Below are 24557 nucleotides of genomic sequence, written 5' to 3'. Positions count from 1 at the left end.
AATGCTCATTTTAGAAGAATATTTCAAATGGCACTTAGAGGCTACATATATTTAAAACAAAGCAAAACTAGTTCTAAGCTAACTAATATAATGAGTGCAATGTAACTAATAGTAAAATGACTGAGAATTTACTGAAAACAAGTAAACAGCAATAAAGTAAATATTAGAATTCAGATGTGTTTCTTTAGTTCTGACTGAGTGTTGAAAGTGTTTCAGTTACATTGATGTCTTTTTATGATCCAAGTTGTACATTTATCAAAAAAATATTTGGGTGTATCCACATCTTTCTCACATCCATGTCTTTTTTACAGATGTCTTTCCATGCTGGCCGTGGATGCCCGAGGGGAAGACCAGCTACTCCGAGCCCAATGTATCGGCCTGCTCCTCCACCGTATCACTACGACCCTACGGCGCCTCCGGGTACCATCTATAACCCACAAGACAGCAGTGGCTACATGCCACCTCATCCTAACTTCATGTCATTCCATTTCCCTGCACCCTCACAGGGCTCTAATGCTCTCCCCCAATACCCCGTACACCCACCAGTCTTCCCAGAGCCGCCCCCTTTTCCTCCACCTGCTCTTCACAACTCAGACAGCTCCGCTCCAGGTCAGAGCTCTTACCCTTACATGATGCCCACCATCACCCCTCCACCTCTTCCACCTGTGCCACCCTCAATGCCACCTTCCATGCCCTACCCGCCATCATATCCCATGAGCTACCCTCCACAGCCACCGCTCCCTCCTCCACCGAGCTTCAACCCAGCTTATGTGCAGCCCGGAGGTTCCTTCAAACCTGAACGCTCCCGCACGCCTCTGCAATACAAGTCGGACACCTGTTCCCGCTCCCCGGAAAGACTTCGCCACCATGATGACCACCGGCACAGGGGCCCCAGCTATGGAGGATACGGAGGCCGGCATAACCGAGAGTTTGGTGGAGAGAAACGGGACAGAGGGTGCAGTTCAGAGCGCAGGCGGTCAGACAGCCCACGGTATAAAGCGGACTATGACAGAGGGCGCGTGCCGTCAAGACACCGCAGCAGGTAACACACTTTAATGCTAATATTCTTAATTTCTGTTATCAAAAATAAGACCTCTGTTGGGACCAGTTTATCATAAGCCATCTTATCATTTTCAAAGTGCATTTGACATAGCATTTATACCTCAAAAAGTTTTTTAATGCTGCAGTGAAGTGGCACAAATTCTTTTTTCCTACCTAAAAACTCAAATAACATTTGCACTTGTTCACACTGCTGCACTTGAGCACTGTAAATGTAAATCAAATTACTACAGTTTGGACCAAAATGCTACTTAGGGGAGGGAATTACCTATATGTAATTCACTTTTAACTCCTAATATTAATGTGTTGGATAGTTGTGTCACTCACAGATCCAGTTTTTAAGAAAAGCTTTACCATGCAACAAAACAAATTTATCTTGATGAAATTTGTCTTGATGAAACTATAAATTATACACACGGGGCTGTTGAATTCTTGAATCTGATTGGATGAAGAACATTCTAAGGCATTGTGGCCTTATCACCACCCCGGGTGTGCATTGTTTTTCTAATAATTTAACGACCCATTGTCAATTATTCCTTACAAAATAAATGAACACGATAGCAAAATTTCAGTAATCTGTGCCAATACCATTAAAATTTTCATGATTTACTGTACCAATTTCAATAACATATCAAAAGCTTTTGGATTTTTTTTTTATTTAACTATTTGAAAAAACTGATATTAAATTAAAAGTTATTAATGTTAACAATAATAATAATACATTAAAAAGCCTATAGCAATTAAATACTGTACAATTAAAAAAAGGTTTATAATAAAGTTGTAATGTTTCATTAGTAATAAAATGAAAACCAACAAAAATGTTGCATATAGTATTACAAGTGGCATGTGTGTTGCACTTAAAGAAAAACAAAACTTTAGGTTATACAGAATAGAATGGGTTATACAGCTTTAAAGAGCTTCGCCTTTACAATCACTGAATCTGAGGACCGTTAACCCCAAAATTAAAAGTCTGTCATCATTTGCTCACCCTCATGTTGTTCCAAAACTGTATGAGTTTCTTTTTTTGATGAGCACAAAAGATATTTTGAAGAATGTTGGTAACCAAACATTTGGCTGTAGCCACTGACTTCTATAGTATGGCACATTAAGAAATAGAAAATAAAAAGAAATGACTCCTTATTATGGCTCCTTTCAGTTATAAAGAGTCATTTTATTTGTTGTTTGTTGATTTTAAATACAAAACTCGGTTAAAGGATTTATGTCAGTGCTTTTTGAACATTTCCAGTCCCTTTTAACAACACCGTAATAATATTGACAACCATGATAATTTAGGTCACTATAATCATGATAAGAAATTTTTCATACGTTACATCTCTACTTCAAACACACACAGACCTTTATAGAGTTCAGTAAGTTCTTTTGCTGGGTTGCCTGTTACAGCGTATAATATTTCCTCCATCTCCCAGAGAACGCTATCGGCATAGAGATGAGACGGGTTCACCCCCCTCAGACAGACACAGGAAACACATTCGTAATCGCTCAGGCAGTCGAGAGAGAAAGCGTCGACGTGTGGAGGAGGAGAAAGAGAGGAGAACAGACAGCGCCTCAAGCAGTCGAGACAGATCGGTGAACTACAGCAGGACTAGAGATGCAGAGGAGACGTCCACTGACCGACACGAGGAGGAGAAAGGAGAGGAGGAGTTACTCAAACCTGCCTGGATCCGCTGTACACATGCTGAGAACTACTACTCCAATGATCCCATGGACCAAGTGGTAACTACAGTAATGCACACAAACTGCAGACAAGCAGATAGTCCTGACATTATTACAAATTTACCACAAAATTATACTCTCCTTTAAAATATAGTTTTGTATTGTGAAGGTGTCATGACCAACCATATCATATACTCAGAAGCTGTTTCTCACCTTCCATGTATTTGTATTCATCTGTAGGGTGATTCTACAGTCGTGGGAACCAGTAAGTTGAGAGATCTGTATGAGCGCTTTGAGGAAGAGCTTGGCCGGAGACAGGAGCGGGCCAAATCCTGTAGACCTAAATGGGAACCACCCAAGACCAAACTGGACCAGGATCAAGGTATTGTGTATTTTACTATTTCAGATATGTACAGTGTATTTTATAATGTTCTATAAAATTTGCAACATTATGAAGATGATACAACATGCAGTGAAGTCATTAATCTGTATTTGTATCTCATCTCTTTGCAATAACAAAATTGCTTGTGCTTTTCAATAGTACAGAATGTGGCTCAAAAGTGTGAAAAGTGAACATTTTTAAATATAACTATTTAATGCCAAATATTTGTTACCTGTCTGTGGGCTAGACAGGTTAGAGGACTAGAACAAACGGGCTCATTTTAGTTCTGTGTACAAATGAAATAAATCATTTTTCGTTTACATGGATGATTAAAAAAAATAAAAAATCAATAAATTTTTAATGCAGTCCGCAACATCTTGCAATTGTAAGGGAGTTGCAGTACTTTAGATGCATGTATACTGTTTCTCTAACCATATTTTAGTGTTGGGTGGAGGTGGGCAAAATTGTAGAAGTGGAGGGGTAAAGACGTGACGAGGTGGTTTATTTAATCAGCAGTTTTGTGTTTGCGTTCAAAGTGTGGAAAGTTGATGTTCCTTTGATTTTGTTTTAATTTCAGAGCACATGAATAAGGAAATACACACAGTGTTAGCTATATCACTCAGCCCTAACTCTAAAAGAAAGATGATCTTGCTTTGTGTTGTGCAGATGAGAGCTCCAGCGAATCTGAATGTGATTCTGATGGAGGCGGTAGCAGCTGCTCCAGCAGCTCTGACTCTGATGTGTTTGATGTCATTGCTGAGATCAAGAGAAAGAAAGCTCATCCTGACCGCCTCCACGAGGAGCTGTGGTACAATGACCCCGGACAGGTGCGCTTCACCATTTTGCTGAGAAATTATGGTCGTTTTGTTCAAAAAGCCATTTTAATCTAGCGATACATAAAAATATCCAAAAGTGGTCAATTCTGGACCCTACAGGCCAAAAAAACAAAACAAATGATGCTAATTTATGATGCCAATTTAAAATTTGTAATAACTAAACTAATTATATTATTATTAGACTGTTGTACCTGCATTTCTTCCATTGCTGTGGCACAGACAAATAATGGGGACAATAATGTTAAAATGCCTGTGGTAGTAAAGAGATAGATCACCCAAAATATACGTCGTATACTCATCGTCATGTCATTTGAAACTCATAAGACTTTGATTGGTCATACTTTATATTAGGTGTCTTAACTACTATGTACTTACATAAAAAAATAAGTGCATTGTACCAAATGATTAATTGAAATGTAAGCACATAGTAGTTAAGGCCACCTAATATAAAGTGGGACCCTTTGATTAGTCTTCAGGGTCCGTATTCATGAAAAATCTTAGTGCAAAGAGTTGCTCCTAGCAGCAAAATTCTAAGAAAATTCTTAGAAATGTGAGTGTTTCCGGAAGTCGTGGCCTAATAACCCAAAGGTTGCGGGTTCGAGTCTCGGGCCGGCAGGAATTGTAGGTGGGGGGAGTGAATGTACAGCGCTCTTTCCACCCTCAATACCACGACTGAGGTGCCCTTGAGCAAGGCACCGAACCAAGGGGCAGTCGTGGCCTAATGGATAGAGAGTTGGACTTGTATCCCGAAGGTCGTGGGTTCAAGTCTCAGGTCCGGCAGGGATTGTAGGTGGGGAATAACCAACACTCTCTCCACCCTCAATAGCACGACTGAGGTGAGACCCTTGAGCAAGGCATTGAACCCCCAAATGCTCTCCGGGCGCTCCGCCCACTGCTCCAGGTGTATGTTCACTACTGTGTGTACACTTGGATGGGTTAAATGCAGAGCACAAATTCACCATACTTGGCCACACACCACTTCCCCCTTTTTTTTTAAAGTTAAAGAAAAGATCCTAGTAAAGAAAGTCAATGGATGAGGACTTTTAAGAGGCTTAAGAGTTTCTTTAGCAGTGGAGAAAATGGACGAAACATGAAGAGGGAGAAGAAATGTTGCACACAATGCATGCCAGTGAGTTAATAAGACGCTACACATTAGTGCAGGGATCATGTTTGTGACCGATCTTATTAGAGACAAGTTAACATCTCTGACACCCCGCAGAAATGCCATAGCGCCAGAAATGGAAGCAAGTACTACATTAACTACATTAACATATTTGGCAACTGGAAAAATGTGGCTATGCAGCAGTGATAATTTGGGTCTGTCACAACCTTCTGTAAGCAAAGTTATCACACAAACAATTACAGCATTTTCAGAACCTTATTGTGTCTTTGTTCAGTTCCTATAAAATATTAAGTATGACAGCATGGTAAATAAAAAATAGACTATATATATATAGATAGATAGATAGATAGATAGGCTACATGTATAATGTGTGTGTGTGTGAGAGAGAGAATACGGTAAAATAGGAAAATGATGCCTGTATTTTCAAAGTGAAGGCTTATAATAAACCCTACTCTTAAAAGCGCTCTTTTATTTCCTTCTTGGACAACCAACCAATCACAGTCTTCAAAAGACTGTGTCATAGCTAGCAACGAGGTCAGTCCCTCACTAAGATAAGTTTTTGTCTTTTCCTCGATCAGAGTTGCTCTCAGATTGGTCCTGAATAACTTTTAAGCTAAGACTCCTAGTTAGAAATTTTTAAGCTAAATTAGGAGCTCTCTTAGAGGATTCTTAGAATCTTTAAGAGTACGGGCCCTGAACTCAAATTTAGAGGGGTTTTTTTTAGAGGTTTCTCTCCCTCAAGTGAAAGTTCAGGTAACCAAAACTTAAAAGATCCAAGTGGGTTATAAAGGCAGTGTAAAACAAATCCAAATGAATTGAGTGGTTTTATTAAGTCTTGTGACAAGATACAATTGTTTTCTGTGATGAATAGATTTAACTTAGGCTTTTACTTACATCTGTTCATCATATAATGGGATTTTATCTCTGTATAAGACTTAGATTTAAGTTTTATGTTTGGAATGTGAAGGTAAGGTAAGGTTTTTTTTTATTTATTTTTTTTTAGGTGAACTGTCACTTAAACCAGATGTGCTATTCTTGTAGCTAGCTATAAACATGTCAACAGTTTAGCTTACTTATAACTGACTTGTTTGGCAACGTTCTCTTCCAGAACTGATTTAAAAAACTGAAGAGGGAAAAAGAGTTCCTAAAATGAACAATTCGTTCTGAAATGATGACATTTGCTTAAGCGTTAACGGTTTCATTTATGTGTGTATTTTTATGACTTAATATAAAGTTACAGTTATTCTTGTTTAAAACTCAGATGAACGATGGACCGTTATGCAAGTGCAGTGCCAAAGCCAGGCGAACTGGAATCCGACACAGTATTTATCCGGGTGAACAGGTATACGTGCATTCATTCAATCACTTGATCTGTTTTGGAACCATATTTAGATTTTTTATTTGCTTATGCACTGTTATATGCAAACATTTGAAATGTAAAAGTATCTGAAATTTGGAATTAATAAGACAACTGGTGGAAAAACACTTATTCTGTACAATATGAAAAGCACAAACAGAAGGAGAGAAGCTTTGGAAGCCTATGTTGAGTTTGAAAAATCAGGAATATTCTGGGATTATACAGATTTATTTAAACCCTTAATAAGTATCTACATTTTTGCATGAGTGGGCTAAATGGTAGGCTCTGATGGGCCTAGGATAGCGAGGTGTAAATATTTGCACATGTGGTGCTCCAGTTGAACTCAAACTCTGCATTGACAAGTGTTATGTGAGCCAAGTGCTGCATTAGGGGACATTCACACAGAACAAAAGATTTGGAGTAATGGAAGTACACCTGTGAATCTCCGTATGCATTTTTTTCAAAGATTAACTTCATTTAATTGTACAACAATCACTGAAAAGAATGCACCAAGACGTCTGTCATTTGGGGTCTGTGTAGGATGTTTTTTTTTCTGGATGTTAGTTCCCCAGAATTCAAAGTTCTCCCACCTGCTCTGCCCTGAGCCATCTTGTACCTAATTGACAAGAAGACATCTAGAGCTTCTTTGCATCAACAAAGCCTGGAAGGACCAATCTGACACAAAACTTTAGATGGGAGATTTGAGGAGCAGGGACTCTGAAGTTGGTTTGTCTGACTGGGCTGGTGATGAAAGAAGTATAGGCCTAGATTACAGTATGCTTCAACTGCAGGTAATTGAGCAGTTATGGAGTGGATAGCAGGAGTGCAGGTGCCAAAGAAAGATAGTGGACTGTGGGTCTGAGTCAGGGGTATCAAATTCTGTTCCTGGAGGGCCACTGTCTTGCATAGTTTAGCTTCAATTCTAAATAAACACACCTGAACCAACCATGGTCTTTAGGATTATTAGAAATTTCCAAGTGAGGGTTGTAGTCTGGTTGGAACTACACTCTGCAGGACAGTGGCCCTCCAGAACCGGAGTTTGACACACGTCTAAGTGAACTTCTCTAAGCTTAACTTTCGGCTTGGATGATATTACCAAAGTGTAACTTCATAATATGAGGAATTTTATATCCTCTATGCAACCTTTTCAAACTACAGGTAACAGATACCTTAAGATACGCTTCACAGCTTTATTTGAGACCCAGCACATTTTTAGGGCCAGAGTTGAACCAGTGTGCCTGAGACTAACACCTGACCCATGTCAGTGAAAAACTGTTAAAAGTGGGCACTGTTCTCTTTTTGTTCTCCCACTTAGACCAAAACGAGAATGAGGTTAATAGGCTGCTATAAGAGGTTTATACTTAATATTTTAGCCAAGCTGTAGCGCCTACTGAAAGTGCATTCCTTATGTGAATGGACCATTCATCAGTGATTTGTTTTGTTTTTGTGCATTGTCACATTTGGTCTAAAAGGCCTTAATTTGTTCTTCGTTTATTTGAAGGATGTGACAGAATTTTTGCTTTTCTTTGTTTTGTTTTTTTGTTAATGTCTAATGTTGTCTGTTGATTTTTACTGCTGTATAAAGCAGAAATAATTCAGAAACAATTCTTAGTTTGTGTTAGATATGTGGTTGTCCAACACGAAATTACTATTTTCAAATTGTACTAATCAACATAGTAGCGATATCAGCGTAATTATAATAGTGATTTCCTAGGAATTCAGTTTTATTCTCTGAGTAAAATGTTGCTTTTATGTTTTTTTTTAAAAGTTATTTAAACCCAGCATTTCCATTGCAGGGATTTTGATTGTTATAAATCTATTTGGGTTGTCAGACTTATTGGATTGGTCAGCAACGTTTTCTTTCTCTTATAGCCAGTGAAATCATGTAGGCCCATGAATAACAATGCCGGCAAGCTGTTCCACTACAGAATAACTGTGTCCCCACCCACCAACTTCCTAGTAGGTTTCTGTGCCATTTTATTCATATGATTTTTATTTAATTTTTTCTGGTCTTATATTGTTTCTGCCTGTGAATATAATTGTTTTTCTCTCTCTCTCTTAGACAGATAGACCCACGGTTATCGAGTATGACGACCATGAGTACCTGTTTGAGGGCTTTTCCTGCTTCTCTCACACACCACTTACTAATGTAAGCATGTGATTTCTGCATGGTTGCAGTCAAACCTAATAACTAGATTATTACGTGATCCTTAGTTTTTGTGAATAAACAACAATTTTAAAAAACAGTATATAACTTATCCAAACTTGACTGTTTCAGCAGACAAGACATGGTGTAACTGTTCATAAAATAAACTCCACATTGTAACAGTAGTTCAACAGCTAAAAGAACAATTTATACTTTTGGGCTCAGATTTACTAACAGCTTGTGCCAGCAGAAACACTGTCAGGATTTACTAAAGATATGCAGTGAAAAATTAGCCAAAAAAATGCATAGACACTAACAGCTGACTGGCCTTATACATATGCGTTTGTAGGAGTTTCCCTTTCAGATGCAACATTTATCATTTACTAAGTTTTGCGTTAGTCAATTTACTAGTATTTGCACCCTTATTTAACTCCTAAAAAGCATGTCTTTGTCCATTTTGCCCTCGATATGGCTACTGTAGTTGCTAATTTGAGTCGGTCATTATGGAAATGTGTTGTCTGTGTTCTTTAATTTGCATATTGTCAGTAGATCATCCGCAGAACCTTCCACTCCCATTAGTGCTTTTATGGGATTGTGGTTTCAAACTAATTTGCCCTGTTTAGTAAATCTGACCCTTAATGATAAATTTGTCATTCACAAACCTCTGTAGTTTCAAACCAATAAGACTGGTTTTCTTCTGTGTAGACAACAGTGGTTTAATCGTAATTTTATGAAGCTACGAAAATACTTTTTGTTGTAGCTTCATAAAATTAAGGTTGAACCACTGATGTCACATGGACTATTTTAACAAGTTCAAGTGGTGTTTTGAGCATCAAGTTCTAATTGCAGAAAATAGAGTAAATGTCACTTTTAGAAGATGAACAATTCTTTATCAGACATAATTTCTGATTTTAAACCATTGCAAATGTCACACATCTCCCAGATTAACTGTTCTCCCCCCCTTTAGATCCCTTTATGTCAGGTTATTCGCTTCAACATCGATTATACTATCCACTTCATAGAAGAGATGGCACCTGAGGTATGTGGCACCCCACATTATCAAATTTCACACTGTCCTCATTTTCTTCAGTTCACTGTTATCATCTTCTATAAATGATTATAAGTATAAATTTTAGTTACTGTGAATAACATTTTTATGCACGTACTTAATTGCGTACTATTAATACATACAATTTAAATTTGCATAATGAGACAAACATATCTTGACGCTTTGATTGATTTAAAAAAAATTCTGTGTTATCTACATTTTAAGTGCTATTTCAGACATATTGGTTGTCTCTAGCACAAGTGAAGTGACCCACAAATGCTCAACTATTGTAATCTGTTGTGTTTGACCAGAACTACTGCGTTAAAGGCCTGGAATTGTTTTCGTCGTACCTCTTTAAAGACATCTTGGAATTATACGATTGGAATATCACAGGTAACGTGCACACGTACATATAACTCTACACAAGCACACCATAAACGTATAAACCATAGCAATATAGTTTTGCCGTCACACAGGTCCTGATGAAAACGGCCAGTCGGGTTTTCAGAGGTTTCATTTTATGCCACGGTTCGTTCGGTTCCTCCCAGGTGAGTTTTAAATACCCCTCTGTCCATTTCATTCATGAACCAAAAAAATGATTGAAAAAAGAAAATGTTTGAGCAGTATTTTAAACCTAAATTTGACAGATGACTTGCCAATATATTGGTGTATAGTTCATTTATACAGTAGAGAGAATGCTTCATCACTATGATTGATGTTGTGGTGTCTGCTCATGTGTGTCAGATGGAGGAAAAGAGGTGCTGTCCATGCACCAGGTGCTGCTGTATCTGCTGCGCAGCAGCACAGCTCTAGTTCCCGAAGAGGAGATTGCCAACATGCTTCAGTGGGAGGAGCTGGAGTGGCAGAAATACGCTGAGGAGTGCAAGGGCATGATTGTCACCAACCCTGGCATGGTAAAACACATTCTCACAAACAATGGCATGATGTCAGGTGAGCAGACTGAATATTCAAGTGCCTGTGAATGGCACAGAGGAAGCTGAAGAGCCTTTTTTTAATGAGGAAATGCTGTACAATAAATAAATAATAGTGACGCACACATATAGTATGTGAATAGAGTCTTTCTGCACTGACATCAGTAGCCAAAAGCTTTTGCATGATTGTGCATCCATACTAATAAGTTCAAGTCCACGGTCATGTCATGAAAAGACATCAGAATTTTAAATGTGTGTATGTGCCTGTATTCACACAGAAACCCAGCTCTGTGAGGATTGACCAGTTAGATCGTGAGCAGTTCAATTCCAGTGTCATCACTTTCCCCATCATCGTGCATTTTGGGATCCGACCTGCCCAGCTTAGCTATGCCGGAGACCCACAGTAAGTCTGATTGAGCACTCACCACTTCTGTTTTTGCTTTTTAGCTTGACTTCTAATGGCAATGAAGTGGTTCTTATAATTTGATTTAAACCAATGCTATGCTTAAGTTCCTAAAAAAACAAAAGTTTAATTCAAGGGTGTTTACACTTGGATGTACTCTAATGTTTACATCTAAATTTCTTCATTTTCAAGCATAATACCATTAAGCTTTTATTTTGACAGTGAGTTAATACTAATAATGATTGTATTAATAATATAATGATGAAAAGGTAAAACACTGCAGTTTACTGCTTTCATTGCAGGTATCAAAAGTTGTGGAAGAGTTATGTGAAATTACGGCACTTGCTGGCCAACAGCCCGAAGGTTAAACAAATTGACAAACAGAAGTTAACGCAAAGAGAGGTAAGTGTCTGCACTCGTCATTTATGTACATAGAGATAGCTAATGTGACAAAGACACCTTAAAATAATAAATATGATCATTATGGAAGGGTAGCATGAAGTTCTTTTTTTATAAAAAAAAAAAAAAAACGTGCATTAACCGGATGAGCAGTTTTAAGAGTGGCAAGAGGTTTTAGTACAGTACATTGTAGTTGAGGAAGTGTAGGTTCATTGTCATAATGGTGTAAATACTGTGTCCACAAACTGATTTACAGGAAGCTCTGCAGAAGATCAGGCAGAAGAATACGATGAGAAGGGAGGTCACAGTGGAGCTCAGCAGTCAGGGTTTCTGGAAGACTGGAATCCGCTCTGATGTTTGCCAGGTACACATACACGAACACATTCACTTCAGAATTTGGGTTTGCTGAAGTGTGTTAGGGATGTTGAAATCAAACCAGATAAATTAAACAAAATAAACATATATGTATTATAAATGCCTGAGAACATGAAGTGCACATTTATAAAGCACAAAAAAATAATGATATGTTGCATTACATTTATGGATGTGCAGTTTCTGTGTTACCAAATGTTTGTCTATTCACATTTTTTCTTGATTATGACTATTAACACTAATGGTGTTAATTCCATGTCAAACCTATAATGTAACCTATAAGCCTGTTTATAAATTGATTTAAGATTATATAATTATAATAATCTGTGTGTGTGTGTGTGTGTGTGTGTGATGGACTATGAAAAAAAATCGCATTTTAAAGGTCACTGAATCTTAGTTTTAGGGCAAACATTTGAGTCGGATGCCTTATTTTTGCAGCACGCCATGATGCTGCCAGTTCTTACCCACCACATCCGCTACCATCAGTGCCTGATGCATTTAGACAAGCTGATCGGTTACATGTTCAAGGAACGATGCCTGCTGCAGGTAAGAAAAGAAAAGAAAAATGAACTAAATTTGTGCTAAACAGCTGGAAATTAAAAACTAAATGTAACTCCACAACAGTTTTAAATTTGTTTACTCGGATTATGTGTAGAGAAGTGCTCCACTGATCTGAACTTTATGGCAGAGAGGCCAGATGGAAGCCTTTCCTTAGTTAAGTAGTTGCAAAAAGCTGGTAAAGGACTGTCAAAGCAAGATTTTTGGAACTGAAGCCTTTAGTATTTAATTTGCAATAACAGCTGGAAATTACCCCACTATAATGTTACTCCACAACAGTTACACACATCCAGAAATTAACATTTATGGCATACGATGCAAAATATTACTGGTTGAATCTACTGGTTCTTATTTTTGTTAGTTGGCTGGATAATGTTGCCTAAGTGACATATTTAAATTAACACAATTTTCAACAGAAGGCTAAGAAAGCAGTGCAGGTCTCTGTTCTTACAGAACAGATTTCAGTTATGCTTGTTGTTGGGTGTTCAGTCCTGCATAGCTACAAGTATGTGTGTTATATTTGAGCATGTAGCTGTAGTATTTAATGGTCATAAAAGGTTCGGTGGCTGTTGATGTTTGGTTTCACGTTATGCATTATAGCTCTCACTTTGTTTTTCTTTTGATTTTTCTTTCTCTCCCAGTTGGCAATGACTCACCCCAGTCATCATCTTAATTTTGGGATGAATCCTGACCATGCTCGCAACTCTCTGTCAAATTGTGGCATACGCCAGCCCAAATATGGAGACCGGAAAGTGCATCATATGTACATGAGGAAAAAGGGTTAGCAAATCTCTCTCAATGTATTTGAGAGCTTTTTTTTTTTTTTTAAGAAGTAGTCCTACTCTACTAATGGTTTTGCCCTTTTTTCACTAGGAATTAACACCTTGATTAATATTATGTCAAGATTGGGCCAGGATGACCCATCACCCTCCAGGTGTGTGTGTGTTTTATTGTATTATTTCATTTTAGTCAAGGCATTTTTTTTTCTTGATTTTAAACATTTGGTGATCATTTATGAATTTTTGTTTGAATTTTTTTACATTTTTGCATTTTAAAAAGGTAGTTGAAATATAACAACTAAAGGGTGTGATCCCTGTCCTTTTAACAGAATCAATCATAATGAGCGCTTGGAGTTTCTTGGTGATGCAGTTGTTGAGTTCCTGACCAGGTGAGACCTCTTACTTTTCAACAGTGCTGTAAATCTGTCATTACATAGCATGTCTCACTGAGTTTAGCTTTTGAAGCTTGTATTGTTCTCACCTGTTATAGTCATATATTTGTCTTTGTTTTCCAGTGTGCATCTCTATTACCTATTCCCAAACCTGGAGGAGGGAGGACTTGCCACATATCGCACAGCAATTGTTCAGAATCAACATCTTGCTATGCTTGCTAAGGTGAATGTGAAGTGACATTCAGCCAAGTATGGTGACCCATACTCGGAATTCGTGCTCTGCATTTAACCCATCCAACGTGCACACACACAGCAGTGAACACACACACACCGTGAACACACACCCGGAGCAGTGGGCAGCCATTTTATGCTGCAGCACCCGGGGAGCAGTTTGGGGTTCGGTGCCTTGCTCAAGGGCACCTCAGTCGTGGTATTGAGTGTGGAGAGAGCGCTGGACATTCACTCCCCCCACCTACAATTCCTGCCGGCCGGAGACTCGAACCCGCAACCTTCGGATTACGAGTCCGACTCTCTAACCATTAGGCCACGACTTCCCACAAACATTGCCAAATGTTTACTAGATATTAGAGATAATCCAAAAATTCAGCGCACTGTTAATGCCACAATCTTTTTTTTTTAAGTGAATTTAAACCTTTGCATAACTATTATGATTGTTTTGATGAATTGAAGTGTGTTTTAGCACATCTTTTGGCATGCATACATGGTGTTTTTAGAGTTTTGTGTTGGTGGGTGTTAGTATCGTGTTTTTTGTTTTTTTTCTTCATTTTTTTTCATCTTTATCATTGTTTTCCCCAGAAATTGGAGTTGGATCGGTTCATGTTATATGCCCACGGTCCTGACCTGTGCAGGGAGTCAGACCTCCGACATGCCATGGCAAACTGTTTTGAGGCACTGATAGGTTAGTGCTTTATCGTGTATGCTGTCTCTCTGTGTTTAATATACTGTATTTTCACTCACTGAGGTCAAATTGTTGATCTTGATTTTTTTTTTTTTTTGCAGTTTCAGAAACTTAGTTTGTGTTTTGTAAGAACACATTTTCAAAATGTTATAAATACTGCCCTAGGTGCATGACAACTTTAGATAGTGGTTCTCGACTCAGTCCTAGGGATCCAACGCTTTGCACATCTTGTTTCTCATTTAAGCCAGGCATTCACTGTGTGATTTCAGCAATGTTTTGTTAAATGCTAACTCTCACCCTACAAGTAAATTGCAATGTAAAACCAAAGCTAGTGATTTATGTGCTCACACAATACGGTCTGATCGTCAAACTGCGTCTTGACTGCTCACACTATACGTGTGAAATAAACACATGGGACCCCCAGAACCAAGAACTGTGTAGCCTCCATTGCTTTTGTCCATACCACATGTCAGGTCGCCATGGTTTTCTGTTTTCGTGTCGCACAGAAAAAAATATTTAGGGAAATCAGTTTGTAGCTTTGCTTCAACTATCCCTCATTTCCGACCATGCGATTGCCAGTTGGGAGAGGTACGAGAGAACCTCTCGTTATCCCCATGACGCACAACACATGACAAAGCTGAAAAACGTCTTACGACTTTTTTTTATGAGCTGATAATTTGAATCATGTGTTATACAAAATGTGCAGAGCCGGAGGTGTGAAGATATCCCATGAAGTCTCTGAAAGAAATTGACATGTTTGACATTAAACTGCATTATTTTGCTAAATAAGCCTCAACAAATAATAGTAGATTTTGGCAACTGAAAATCTTTGGCTTAAACTGAAAATGGCTGTTTCAGTCCAATTTTTCGGTTGCCAAAATTTCAGTGTATCATTAGTAACTCATGTCCTTTTTTAAGGCTTTTTGTACTTAATAAAGCACATTTAGGTCATTTTAAGAGCAAACTAATATCCATGTTTTTCACAAAATTTGATAATTTTAGCTTTAAGATCTACTTTTTTTATGTTTTTGAAAGAAGATTCTTTTATGTTCAACTAGACTGCATGTATTTGACTGGAATGTCAAACACCGTATTCTTGTAAAATAATATTACAATAATAGTGTCCTTGCTTAATAAATGCATAATTTCTCATTTAAAAAGAAACACAGTGATTCTCAATTTTTGAGTAGTAGCACATTTGTTTAAAGTGTTTTTGTTTTCGTAGGGGCTGTTTACCTGGAAGGTGGTTTAGAGGAAGCCAAGCAGCTCTTTGGGAGACTGCTGTTCAACTGTGAGGTGAGTTTTACGTGTATGTTAGTAAGACTAAATACATTTGAATTAGATTTATTATTGTGAGCCTTTAAGACTATAATGTAAGCTAAAGTGTTGTGTTCCAATACAAAGCTTTTACATTTAAAACTACCTGGGTGTTTAAATATAAATTATAATAACTTTGTCCTCAGAGGTCATTTCTGTATTTTGAGTTTGTCTTCTACCCATACTTTCCCCAATATCATTTAAAAAAAAGTGTTAAAATACTTTAAGTAAAAACTAATCCCATTCAATCATTATTTTGTCTGATACTGCTGTTATTTACAATGACATCAAACATTTTAGAGAACAATCAGGTTTTTTCAGCAGAACTTCTCTGTTTGGTTACGATGGAAACAGAGAAACAGTAAAGTGACAGCGTAAAGAGCATAAATATAATTTATTATGATCTGAGAGTGACTCTATTGCTGTCATTATTGAATAAGTTAATTGACTCTAGCTTAAAACTGAAAAAATGTCATTGGTATCACACAAAATAACCAAAACTATCCCCCAAAAACATTTTGAGTCTGAATTGTCATATACTCTTATTCTTCTCAAATGGACTGTCATGTTGTATTCAGTTTGTTTCTTCTCTTTTTGTCTTGCAGGACCTGAGGGACGTTTGGCTCAACTATCCACCTCATCCTTTACAGGTGTGAGAAGAATTGATTTTCAATGTTCAAATGTCATGTCAAGTTTAAGACAGACACATACATACACTTTCATCTTCCACCTAGCTGAATAACTAGAAGAATAGCAAAGTTCAATAAACAGTAAAACTGCTACAAACTGATTTATGATCGTGATTATGATCATGATTTGCAGTGTCAAACAGCATAATGCAGTCTTTTTGTGTTCAGCCAAAATAACTGGAAGCGTCTAAAACTGGAAACCTTGCACATTCAAGGTCTAAATGGCCATGCCCACTCTTATTTGAATATATTTTTCCTAAAATATGCATTAGTTGAATTATGCAGGCGAATTTAAAGAGGGGAATTCCTTCATTTATTTACCTTCATGTTGTTCCAAACCCATAAAACTTTAGTTCATCTTCGGAACACAAATGAAGATATTTTTAATATTCTCTCATCATATTTGTTCATCCTTTTGAAAATCCACATTTTCTAGACTCAAAAAGAACATGAAAAACCAATGAGGTGTGTTCTCAAAGCATGTTTACCATATTCAATGTGCTCTGTGTACAGCAGGGGTACCCAACCCTGTTCCTGGCGATCGACTGTCCTGCAAAGTTTAGCTCCAACTCGAATCAAACACACCTGAAGCAACTAATTTAGGTCTTCAGGATCGCGTGAAAATTAAAGGCAGGTGTGTTTGATTAGAGTTGGAGCTAAACTTTGCAGGACAGTCGATCGCCAGGAACAAGGTTAGGCACCCCTTGTGTACAGTATGCGCTTAAATAAATATTTATATGTGAATAAAACCTAAATTACATCTATTCATCGTAAAAGTGATTTGTGTCTCTTCAGAAAACTTGAATGTAAAAAAAAAAAAAAACCTTTGTCTTTGTGAACTTTTTAAGCTCGAAGAATGTTAAGACTTTCAATGGATGGGCAAAAATAATGAGAGAATATTAAAGTATATTCATTTGTATAAGGAAGATGAATAAAAGTCTATGGGTTTGAAACCACTCGAGGGTGAGTAAATGATGGCACTGAAATGTTTTTTTGTTGTTGTGTTTTTTTTAATTGAAGCTGACTGTAAGCTTCAATGTAATAAAAGCACACACTCCATGTTCTGCTGTATGTTAAGGTGCAGGAGACATTGACAGACAGGCAGTTGATCGAGTCGTCTCCAGTTCTGCAGAAACTCACTAATTTTGAGGATACCATTGGAGTGCTGTTCACTCATGTACGTCTCCTCGCACGGGCCTTCACTCTGCGAACAGTGGGCTACAACCACCTCACCCTGTAAGTGCTCTTGTGCCTCTGTGACTTTGTAAAATCTATTTTTTTCCAAATGGAACAGTTTATTCAACATTTTAGTTGAACAACATTGAACAAAATATTTTTTTGAAAATCCAAAACATTTGCATACGTGTTTTTGTCAGGTATCATATTTGATACATCAGGTTGTGATACAACAGTGTCTGTGCTCCTGCTGTTTTTCCACACCCAGGAACTGCACAACAGTAATCTTATCATTTAGTTAACTATCGACTAGTGCTTCATGCAGCCGCTGTGTCTGTTTGCAGAGGCCACAACCAGAGGATGGAGTTCCTGGGAGATTCTATCATGCAGCTGGTGGCCACTGAATATCTGTTCATCCACTTTCCAGACCATCATGAAGGACATTTGACAGTGAGTATATCCCTCGTCTGTTCTTCATTTCATCCCAAGATTGGTTTCAGTTTTAGCTCCCTATGACTTTTGACACTTTCTCATAATTCTGTATGAATATGACAACATAAAATCAGCATGGCTGAAGAAATATCTTCTAGAATGTCTTCATGTGTCTTGTTTTCCAGAAGATCAAGCATACTCGTGTATTTGAAATGTATTTTTTGTCATTTACCTTCCATAACTATAAATGTATTTGTGTACGGTAGTGTATATGTTATTTTACAGGGTATTCACTGGACAATTCTACAAGAATGTCCGTTCGTGTCTATTGTGAAATATTTTAAATAGTTGAAATTATTGACATTTCTCAACTTTTAAATGTTCTCTGACACTTATTGTTTTTCTTTAGTTTGCTTCAATCTCATAATTAGAATGTTGAAATTGCCTGCTCTGCTCCGCTCTGTCCATTTGAATGTAAATATACCTTTTAGTTTTTAATTTGGTTTCCTGTGCCAACAGATTCCCTGGTTACCCCTACCCTATAGTGCAAAAAATCCAGCCATTTCAGTCACTGTACCCCCTCTCTTCTGGTTGGTCAGTCTGTATAGGTATAAAGTGTGTTTGTGTGTGATTGTAGCTCCTGCGCAGCTCCTTGGTGAATAACCGGACTCAAGCGAAGGTTGCAGAGGAATTGGGTATGCAGGAATATGCCATCACCAACGACAAGACCAAACGGCCTGTTGCCTTGCGGACCAAGACTTTAGCCGATCTACTGGAGTGTAAGTGTGACATGGCACTGCAAGGGACGTTTGATTTTATTGAACTATAACAAAAATTGTGAAATATTATAAAAGGACACCTTTTCTCATTATAACTAGCTAAATAAAAACAACAACATGGTAACACTTTATTTTAAGGTGTCATAATACAGAGTAAATACCTAATCAAGTACTTAGTAGTAGCCGTTGTACTTGCATGAAAGGAAATGTACTTATCATGTAACTAAGTTATGGAACAGCCTGTACTTACAGTTTGTAATTATGTAGATGTAATAAGCAGCTACTGTTACACACATGTAACAGGCAGAGTCTGTTACACAGCTACTTGTAACACTTAAGTACAATCTTGATGCACTTTATTTTAAGTAGCTTAGGCCTGTGTAATATTCTGTAATTTGAATGTAATAGCTATTACTACTGTATAGCTATTAAATTTTCTCTCTTTTTTTTCCCTCCCAGCTTTCATTGCGGCTCTTTACATAGATAAAGACCTGGAGTTTGTGCACACATTTATGAATGTTTGCTTTTTCCCACGACTCAAGGTATGCCAAAATTAAATGACAAAGGTTAAATTACTTTTTTTAACACATTTATACACCTGCGTGTTATCAATAATTATAAGCGATGGTTTTGTATTGACCCAGTCTCAATGAAAAAATAACATTTATTGAAAAGAATAAGGTGACATTTACATATGATGTGGTACATGTAATAGACATCTTTTTTTTAGCATTTTGTGCAGTGAGCGCTTTTTTTAAAAGAGACCGTGTCAAGCTAATCAAAATTAAACTATTTCAATCATGACCCCTGCTGTTTCCTTTAAGTTTTGAATGGCCATTATTAAAAGAATATGGTTATACAGCAGACAGCTCCTGTTGAATTGAAATTCTTTTTTTTTTCTCTGAAAATTCTGAAAAGTAACTGAATTAGACACCCTCAACATAAGAAGTGCATAAATTATATAAATTATATAAAGTCACTTCTGATACAGCACTGCAGGCTGAATTAAAAAAAAAAAAAAAATACTTGAACAGGATTCCCAGTGAATCGTAAGCATTGAAAAGTTTGTAGACATTGGGAATGATAAAAAAAAATCATCATGTAAAATAAATTCATCAGCAATAAACACCTGAGAGTTTAGTCTATACATCCACTGGCATGGAAGAAACCTCCTCAGTGCTCAAATGATGTGTGCAGGCTTTTTTTATTTTGTGTCTGTCTATAAAAACGGATTAACTTTCAATGTACTGCTGTTTGATTATTGTTTCAGGAGTTTATCTTGAACCAGGACTGGAATGATCCAAAATCGCAGCTGCAGCAATGTTGTTTAACGCTGCGAACGGAGGGAAAAGAGCCAGACATTCCTCTATACAAGTAAGAAGCTTCTGTCCATTAACATCCTTTGATTTGCCTCTTCAACTTCATCCTCTTTCAATTTTCTGTTTAAAGGGTATTTGCCTTGAAAAAAGTATTCAAGCCCATGTCCCCCACATTACATTAAAGTTCCTCTATTATGGGTTATGAAAGGTTCATATTTTGGTTTGGGAGTCCCCAACAACAGGTTGACATGCATGCAAGGTCAAAAAACACTTTCGTGTTCTTATATGCATTTATTTTTACCTTATTTGCTCAAGGACTCCCAAACGATTCGTTCAACGATTAATTTTTCTAAACCCCTCCTTTGCGTGACGCTAATCTGTGGTGATTGGTCGATTTCATTTCAAGCAGTGTTGCATTTTCATTCAGACCAACGTGAAAATCCAAGTTTTCCCAGGTCTGCGCACGCAACAAGTGGGATTCATTTTTAAAAACAACTCATTTCAGTGACTCTTTTGAGAGACAATAACTTTATACATGGTGCACTTTCAGATTTAAAACTTTGCAGGATGTTTTCATTCACGTAGAGCTGTGTTACACACTGCATGAAAGGCAATTTTCAAAAATCCATAATGGGGCACTTCAATCTACACTCCACACCCCATGAGGACAGATTTGTAATAACACTGCAAATTTGATGAAGTGAAAAAAACAAAAAAAACACCACATTGTGTAAATTTAATTTCTACAATTTAGCCCTGGTTGCATCCCATGTCTCTGGATAATTTTTTGAAATCTACAGTTTGATTGGAGCCAATGTACTGCAAATTCAATTGATTAGGGATGATTTGAAAAGGCATACAATTGTCTGTTTAAGGTCTAACATGCATGTCAGAGCAAAAGCCAAGCCATAAGGTCAAAGTAACATCCTTTGGCTGCATAGCTCAAAGACAGAATTGTTGGCACACAGATCTAGGGAAGACTACAAAATTTTTCTGCTGCATTAATGGTTCCCAAGAGCCCAGTGGCCTCCATTTCTTCATTACTCCTTTCTTATTTTTTTTTATTTATTTAATTTTTTTAGTCAGTGTTTGAAGTTCCTCCATTGATTGTGAACTTGGAATGCTCAGATTGTTTGGAATGCTGAAGTATCTTATTTCTAGTTAATGTGACATTAACCCTGCAACAAAGTTCACATTGAACTGTATGGGAAAAATCAGCTGAACTAAATTGTAGAGATATATTTAGAGAAACTTTAGTTTATGTTGTCTTGCCTATGTTTACTTGCTTTTACTGACGCAAGGCCACTGGTCAGTTTGAAGTCTTGTAATAGTGTAATGTGATCACAGGTCCACTTTTCCAGATCCAGTTTCAGTTTGTTTTTCATTCATCTCAACTGTGATGCTCTTCATCTTCTTTTACAGGACACTTCAGACAGTTGGACCCTCTCATGCCAGGACCTACACAGTGGCAGTGTATTTTAAAGGTGAACGGATTGGCTGTGGAAAAGGACCAAGGTACTAATACACCCAGATATTTACCCTCATTGCCAAATCGCTACATATCTGCTCTTATAAATGTCTGGCCCTGTGTCAAAAACAGCTTCCGTATGTCACACTCTCAGAACTTGCCATGTCCTGTGCTACCTTTATGCCACCTCTCAATGTTCAGCTCTCATGAACATTAATCTACGTTTCTCTCCTGTGACATTTTTATCATCTGCTGGCTTCCTATTTTTGTTGTTGCTCTATGTATCAGACAACACTTTCTATTCAGTGAGCCTGTATTTTACATCTTGAGTTCTGATTTCAGAGTAATTTAATAACTATGTTGGTGATATGCCACCTCATGTCAGTTAAATTTCATGATGTGTTTATAATAGTTCTCAGTAGCTCACTAAACCCAAATGTATTTGTGGGACATTTACCTGTTTTTTTAGTTATTCAGTTATTTTAATATTACTGGATTTAATTTGTTATTTTACGTACTGGATTTAATCCTTTCAGTAGAATGCTAAAATCCCATTTTTTTGAGTTGTTGAACATTTGTAACTTTTAATTTTATCCCGACAGTATTCAGCAAGCTGAGATGGGTGCAGCCATGGATGCATTGGAGAAATGTGAGTGACATTGTGGCATTTTTCACAAAAAGCTGGCAATGGTTTTAGAAGAAACATTTTCACTCGTTATGGCAATAAGGTGTTTGTTACAGTGCTGTTTTTTGGTTTTCTGAAGCAGCCATTATAATGCTAAAGGTTATGAAATTCTACAAGTTCTTTCCCTCTTGTCTTCTACAGATAACTTCCCTCAAATGGCTCATCAGAAACGCTTCATCGAAAGAAAGTACCGACAAGAGCTGAAGGAGATGAGAAGAGAGCGAGAGCGACAGGAGAGAGATAGTGATGAAGGGTAGAAAAGCAGAAAGTGAAGGAAAAAGCAGGATGTTACATGAAGTGAGTCACACAACAGCAGGCTTAGGAAAGCAAGAATCTGTTTGTTTTGTATATAAATCTCTGTAAAATCTGTTTGTTAATCCAGTTCATACCTTTGGTATGTTTTAAAAAGATAAGTTTTGCTTGAAATAAATCAAACCATCAAAATTTGTCAGTGTGCAAAATTTGGTCAAACTACAGAGTACATCATAACATGAAACAGTAATCATAATCTAACCAGATTCGATTTGAAAAATGGCCGTTACATGCTTGGGATGTGCGCCACAACCAGTGTTGGGGGTAACGCATAACAAGTAACGTGAGTTACATAATCAGATTACTTTTTTAAGTAACTAGTAAAGTAATGCATTACTTTTTAATTTAGAAGGAAATATCTGAGTCAGTTTTTCAAATAAGTAATGCCAGTTACTTTGTTTCCCATGTGTTGACTGACAGCTCTCCTGTTCAGATGTTGAGAGAAATCGGAAGTGCAGAGGCACTGTGTGAACATGATGTTACTGTAGTTCTAAACTAAATGTCAACATGCATTTACTCATTTCACCTGGACAAAAACAGATTCAGTGTTCCTCAAAATGAATAAAAACTGCCAAATGCAAACAGAATGTCTTTCCTACTTTTGACCTTCAATGATCCAATTCAGCCATACTAGCAAGCAAAAATTACATTTGTATTTCATTTTTGTTATTGCTGAATAGTGTCGAACTTTCTTCTCCTGCATCATATTATTCATGCAATTTATTTGAGTTGCACCCTGTACTGTACAGACATGAATTTACAGTTCCTTCAGCCTGAGGCTTATTCATTTCACTTTTGCTGTGAAAGGGCTTTTACTTTTGTAAAATAACTTTTTTATATTAAAAATAAACAAACAAGCAAGCCCTGCCCAGATTTAAAGAGTAACTCAAAAGTAAAGTAACTCATTACATTCCATAAAAAGTCTCCAAGTAGCATAATTAGTTACTTTTTAGGGGGTAATGCAATATTGTAATGCATTACTTTTAAAAGTAACTTGGCACAACTAATTTCATTAATGTTTAAATGGAAATTTTGTAACTGACTAGTCTACCAATCCCCCAAACAGACAAAAATATTCTTTATAACGATCCATTTAAAATCACCTTACATAATTCATGAATCATACATGATGCTGACAAATGAAAATTTGCTTGGATTAGTATCATTGTACATTAAATTTCTTCTTCCTCAGTAGGCAGTGCAGGACCAATAAGTACAAACTCAATATTATAAACAGGTTTGAACACTCTGTACACATGACAGACAGCAAAATTACAAGAAAAGCTTGATGTATACTGGCATCTATACATTAGTTCAGGGGTTTCTGTTCATTGCTACGTTGATACAGGATCTGATGTTGTCAATTAATTTTCATTCATAATGTTTTGCCAAAAGGGAATAACCTTGGAAAATATGCAAATTCAAACATATTGGATATTTTGAAAGCAAATGAAACTTTGAAATCAGCATGGCCAAATTTGACTAAAGTATCCTACCAGTGATGGGCAGGTCACCAGAACTGAGACATCTGGAAATTAGAAATGTCCAGTAGAATTCTGAGGACAGATTCTTACATTACAGGCAGACTGGTTGTTCTTCATTAATGGCTTATATTACTATTACAATCAAATAATAAAATATTATGAATTCATATATCATTTATCTCAGATGATGAATACAAATGGACAAAGTGTGTGTTTGCAATTTTGAAAACAGACCAGGATGATGTACAACTGAGAAGAGACAATCAGTGACTATTTCCAGACTGATCAGAAATGCATCTGAAGTAATTAAATATATCACTGTAAAAGGACTATGAATAAGAAAGAGAATACTATACAGACACAAGATCATTGAACAATTTCTGAAATTTCAAGTATTGATAAAATACAATGAAATCACAATATAGATCTTGCGTCAGGGTTTTGATATTAGTGACAACGTGTATTTTCTACTGTGACAACTGTTGCGGTATTACTGTAACATCAGTTTAAATTAACC

At 37.0% G+C, this 24557-nt stretch overlaps 1 protein-coding gene across 3 annotated transcripts in view; it reads left to right on the top strand.

Moving 5' to 3' along the window:
- drosha (drosha ribonuclease III) overlaps nucleotides 1–24557 on the top strand; it is a 25550-nt gene extending 993 nt beyond the window's left edge. For all 3 annotated transcript variants that reach the window (XM_079388506.1, XM_079388505.1, XM_079388507.1), the window contains 30 exons: nucleotides 312–1042; nucleotides 2487–2793; nucleotides 2974–3115; nucleotides 3782–3942; nucleotides 6336–6416; nucleotides 8304–8390; nucleotides 8494–8580; nucleotides 9545–9616; nucleotides 9937–10018; nucleotides 10102–10173; nucleotides 10370–10539; nucleotides 10836–10960; nucleotides 11263–11362; nucleotides 11616–11723; nucleotides 12170–12277; nucleotides 12931–13069; nucleotides 13163–13223; nucleotides 13398–13457; nucleotides 13584–13683; nucleotides 14277–14379; nucleotides 15605–15675; nucleotides 16302–16346; nucleotides 17464–17621; nucleotides 17906–18011; nucleotides 18631–18772; nucleotides 19232–19314; nucleotides 20043–20146; nucleotides 21514–21606; nucleotides 22162–22208; nucleotides 22386–24557. In XM_079388506.1, the coding sequence (XP_079244632.1) occupies nucleotides 312–1042; nucleotides 2487–2793; nucleotides 2974–3115; nucleotides 3782–3942; nucleotides 6336–6416; nucleotides 8304–8390; nucleotides 8494–8580; nucleotides 9545–9616; nucleotides 9937–10018; nucleotides 10102–10173; nucleotides 10370–10539; nucleotides 10836–10960; nucleotides 11263–11362; nucleotides 11616–11723; nucleotides 12170–12277; nucleotides 12931–13069; nucleotides 13163–13223; nucleotides 13398–13457; nucleotides 13584–13683; nucleotides 14277–14379; nucleotides 15605–15675; nucleotides 16302–16346; nucleotides 17464–17621; nucleotides 17906–18011; nucleotides 18631–18772; nucleotides 19232–19314; nucleotides 20043–20146; nucleotides 21514–21606; nucleotides 22162–22208; nucleotides 22386–22501 (3861 nt within the window). In that variant the 3' untranslated portion in view covers nucleotides 22502–24557. The remainder of the gene's footprint in view (nucleotides 1–311; nucleotides 1043–2486; nucleotides 2794–2973; nucleotides 3116–3781; nucleotides 3943–6335; nucleotides 6417–8303; nucleotides 8391–8493; nucleotides 8581–9544; nucleotides 9617–9936; nucleotides 10019–10101; nucleotides 10174–10369; nucleotides 10540–10835; nucleotides 10961–11262; nucleotides 11363–11615; nucleotides 11724–12169; nucleotides 12278–12930; nucleotides 13070–13162; nucleotides 13224–13397; nucleotides 13458–13583; nucleotides 13684–14276; nucleotides 14380–15604; nucleotides 15676–16301; nucleotides 16347–17463; nucleotides 17622–17905; nucleotides 18012–18630; nucleotides 18773–19231; nucleotides 19315–20042; nucleotides 20147–21513; nucleotides 21607–22161; nucleotides 22209–22385) is intronic.

Source organism: Barbus barbus (genome assembly GCF_936440315.1).
Source record: "Barbus barbus genome assembly, chromosome: 32".
In the NCBI taxonomy this organism is placed as follows: Eukaryota; Metazoa; Chordata; class Actinopteri; order Cypriniformes; family Cyprinidae; genus Barbus; species Barbus barbus.
This window is presented reverse-complemented; position numbering and strand designations above follow the sequence as displayed.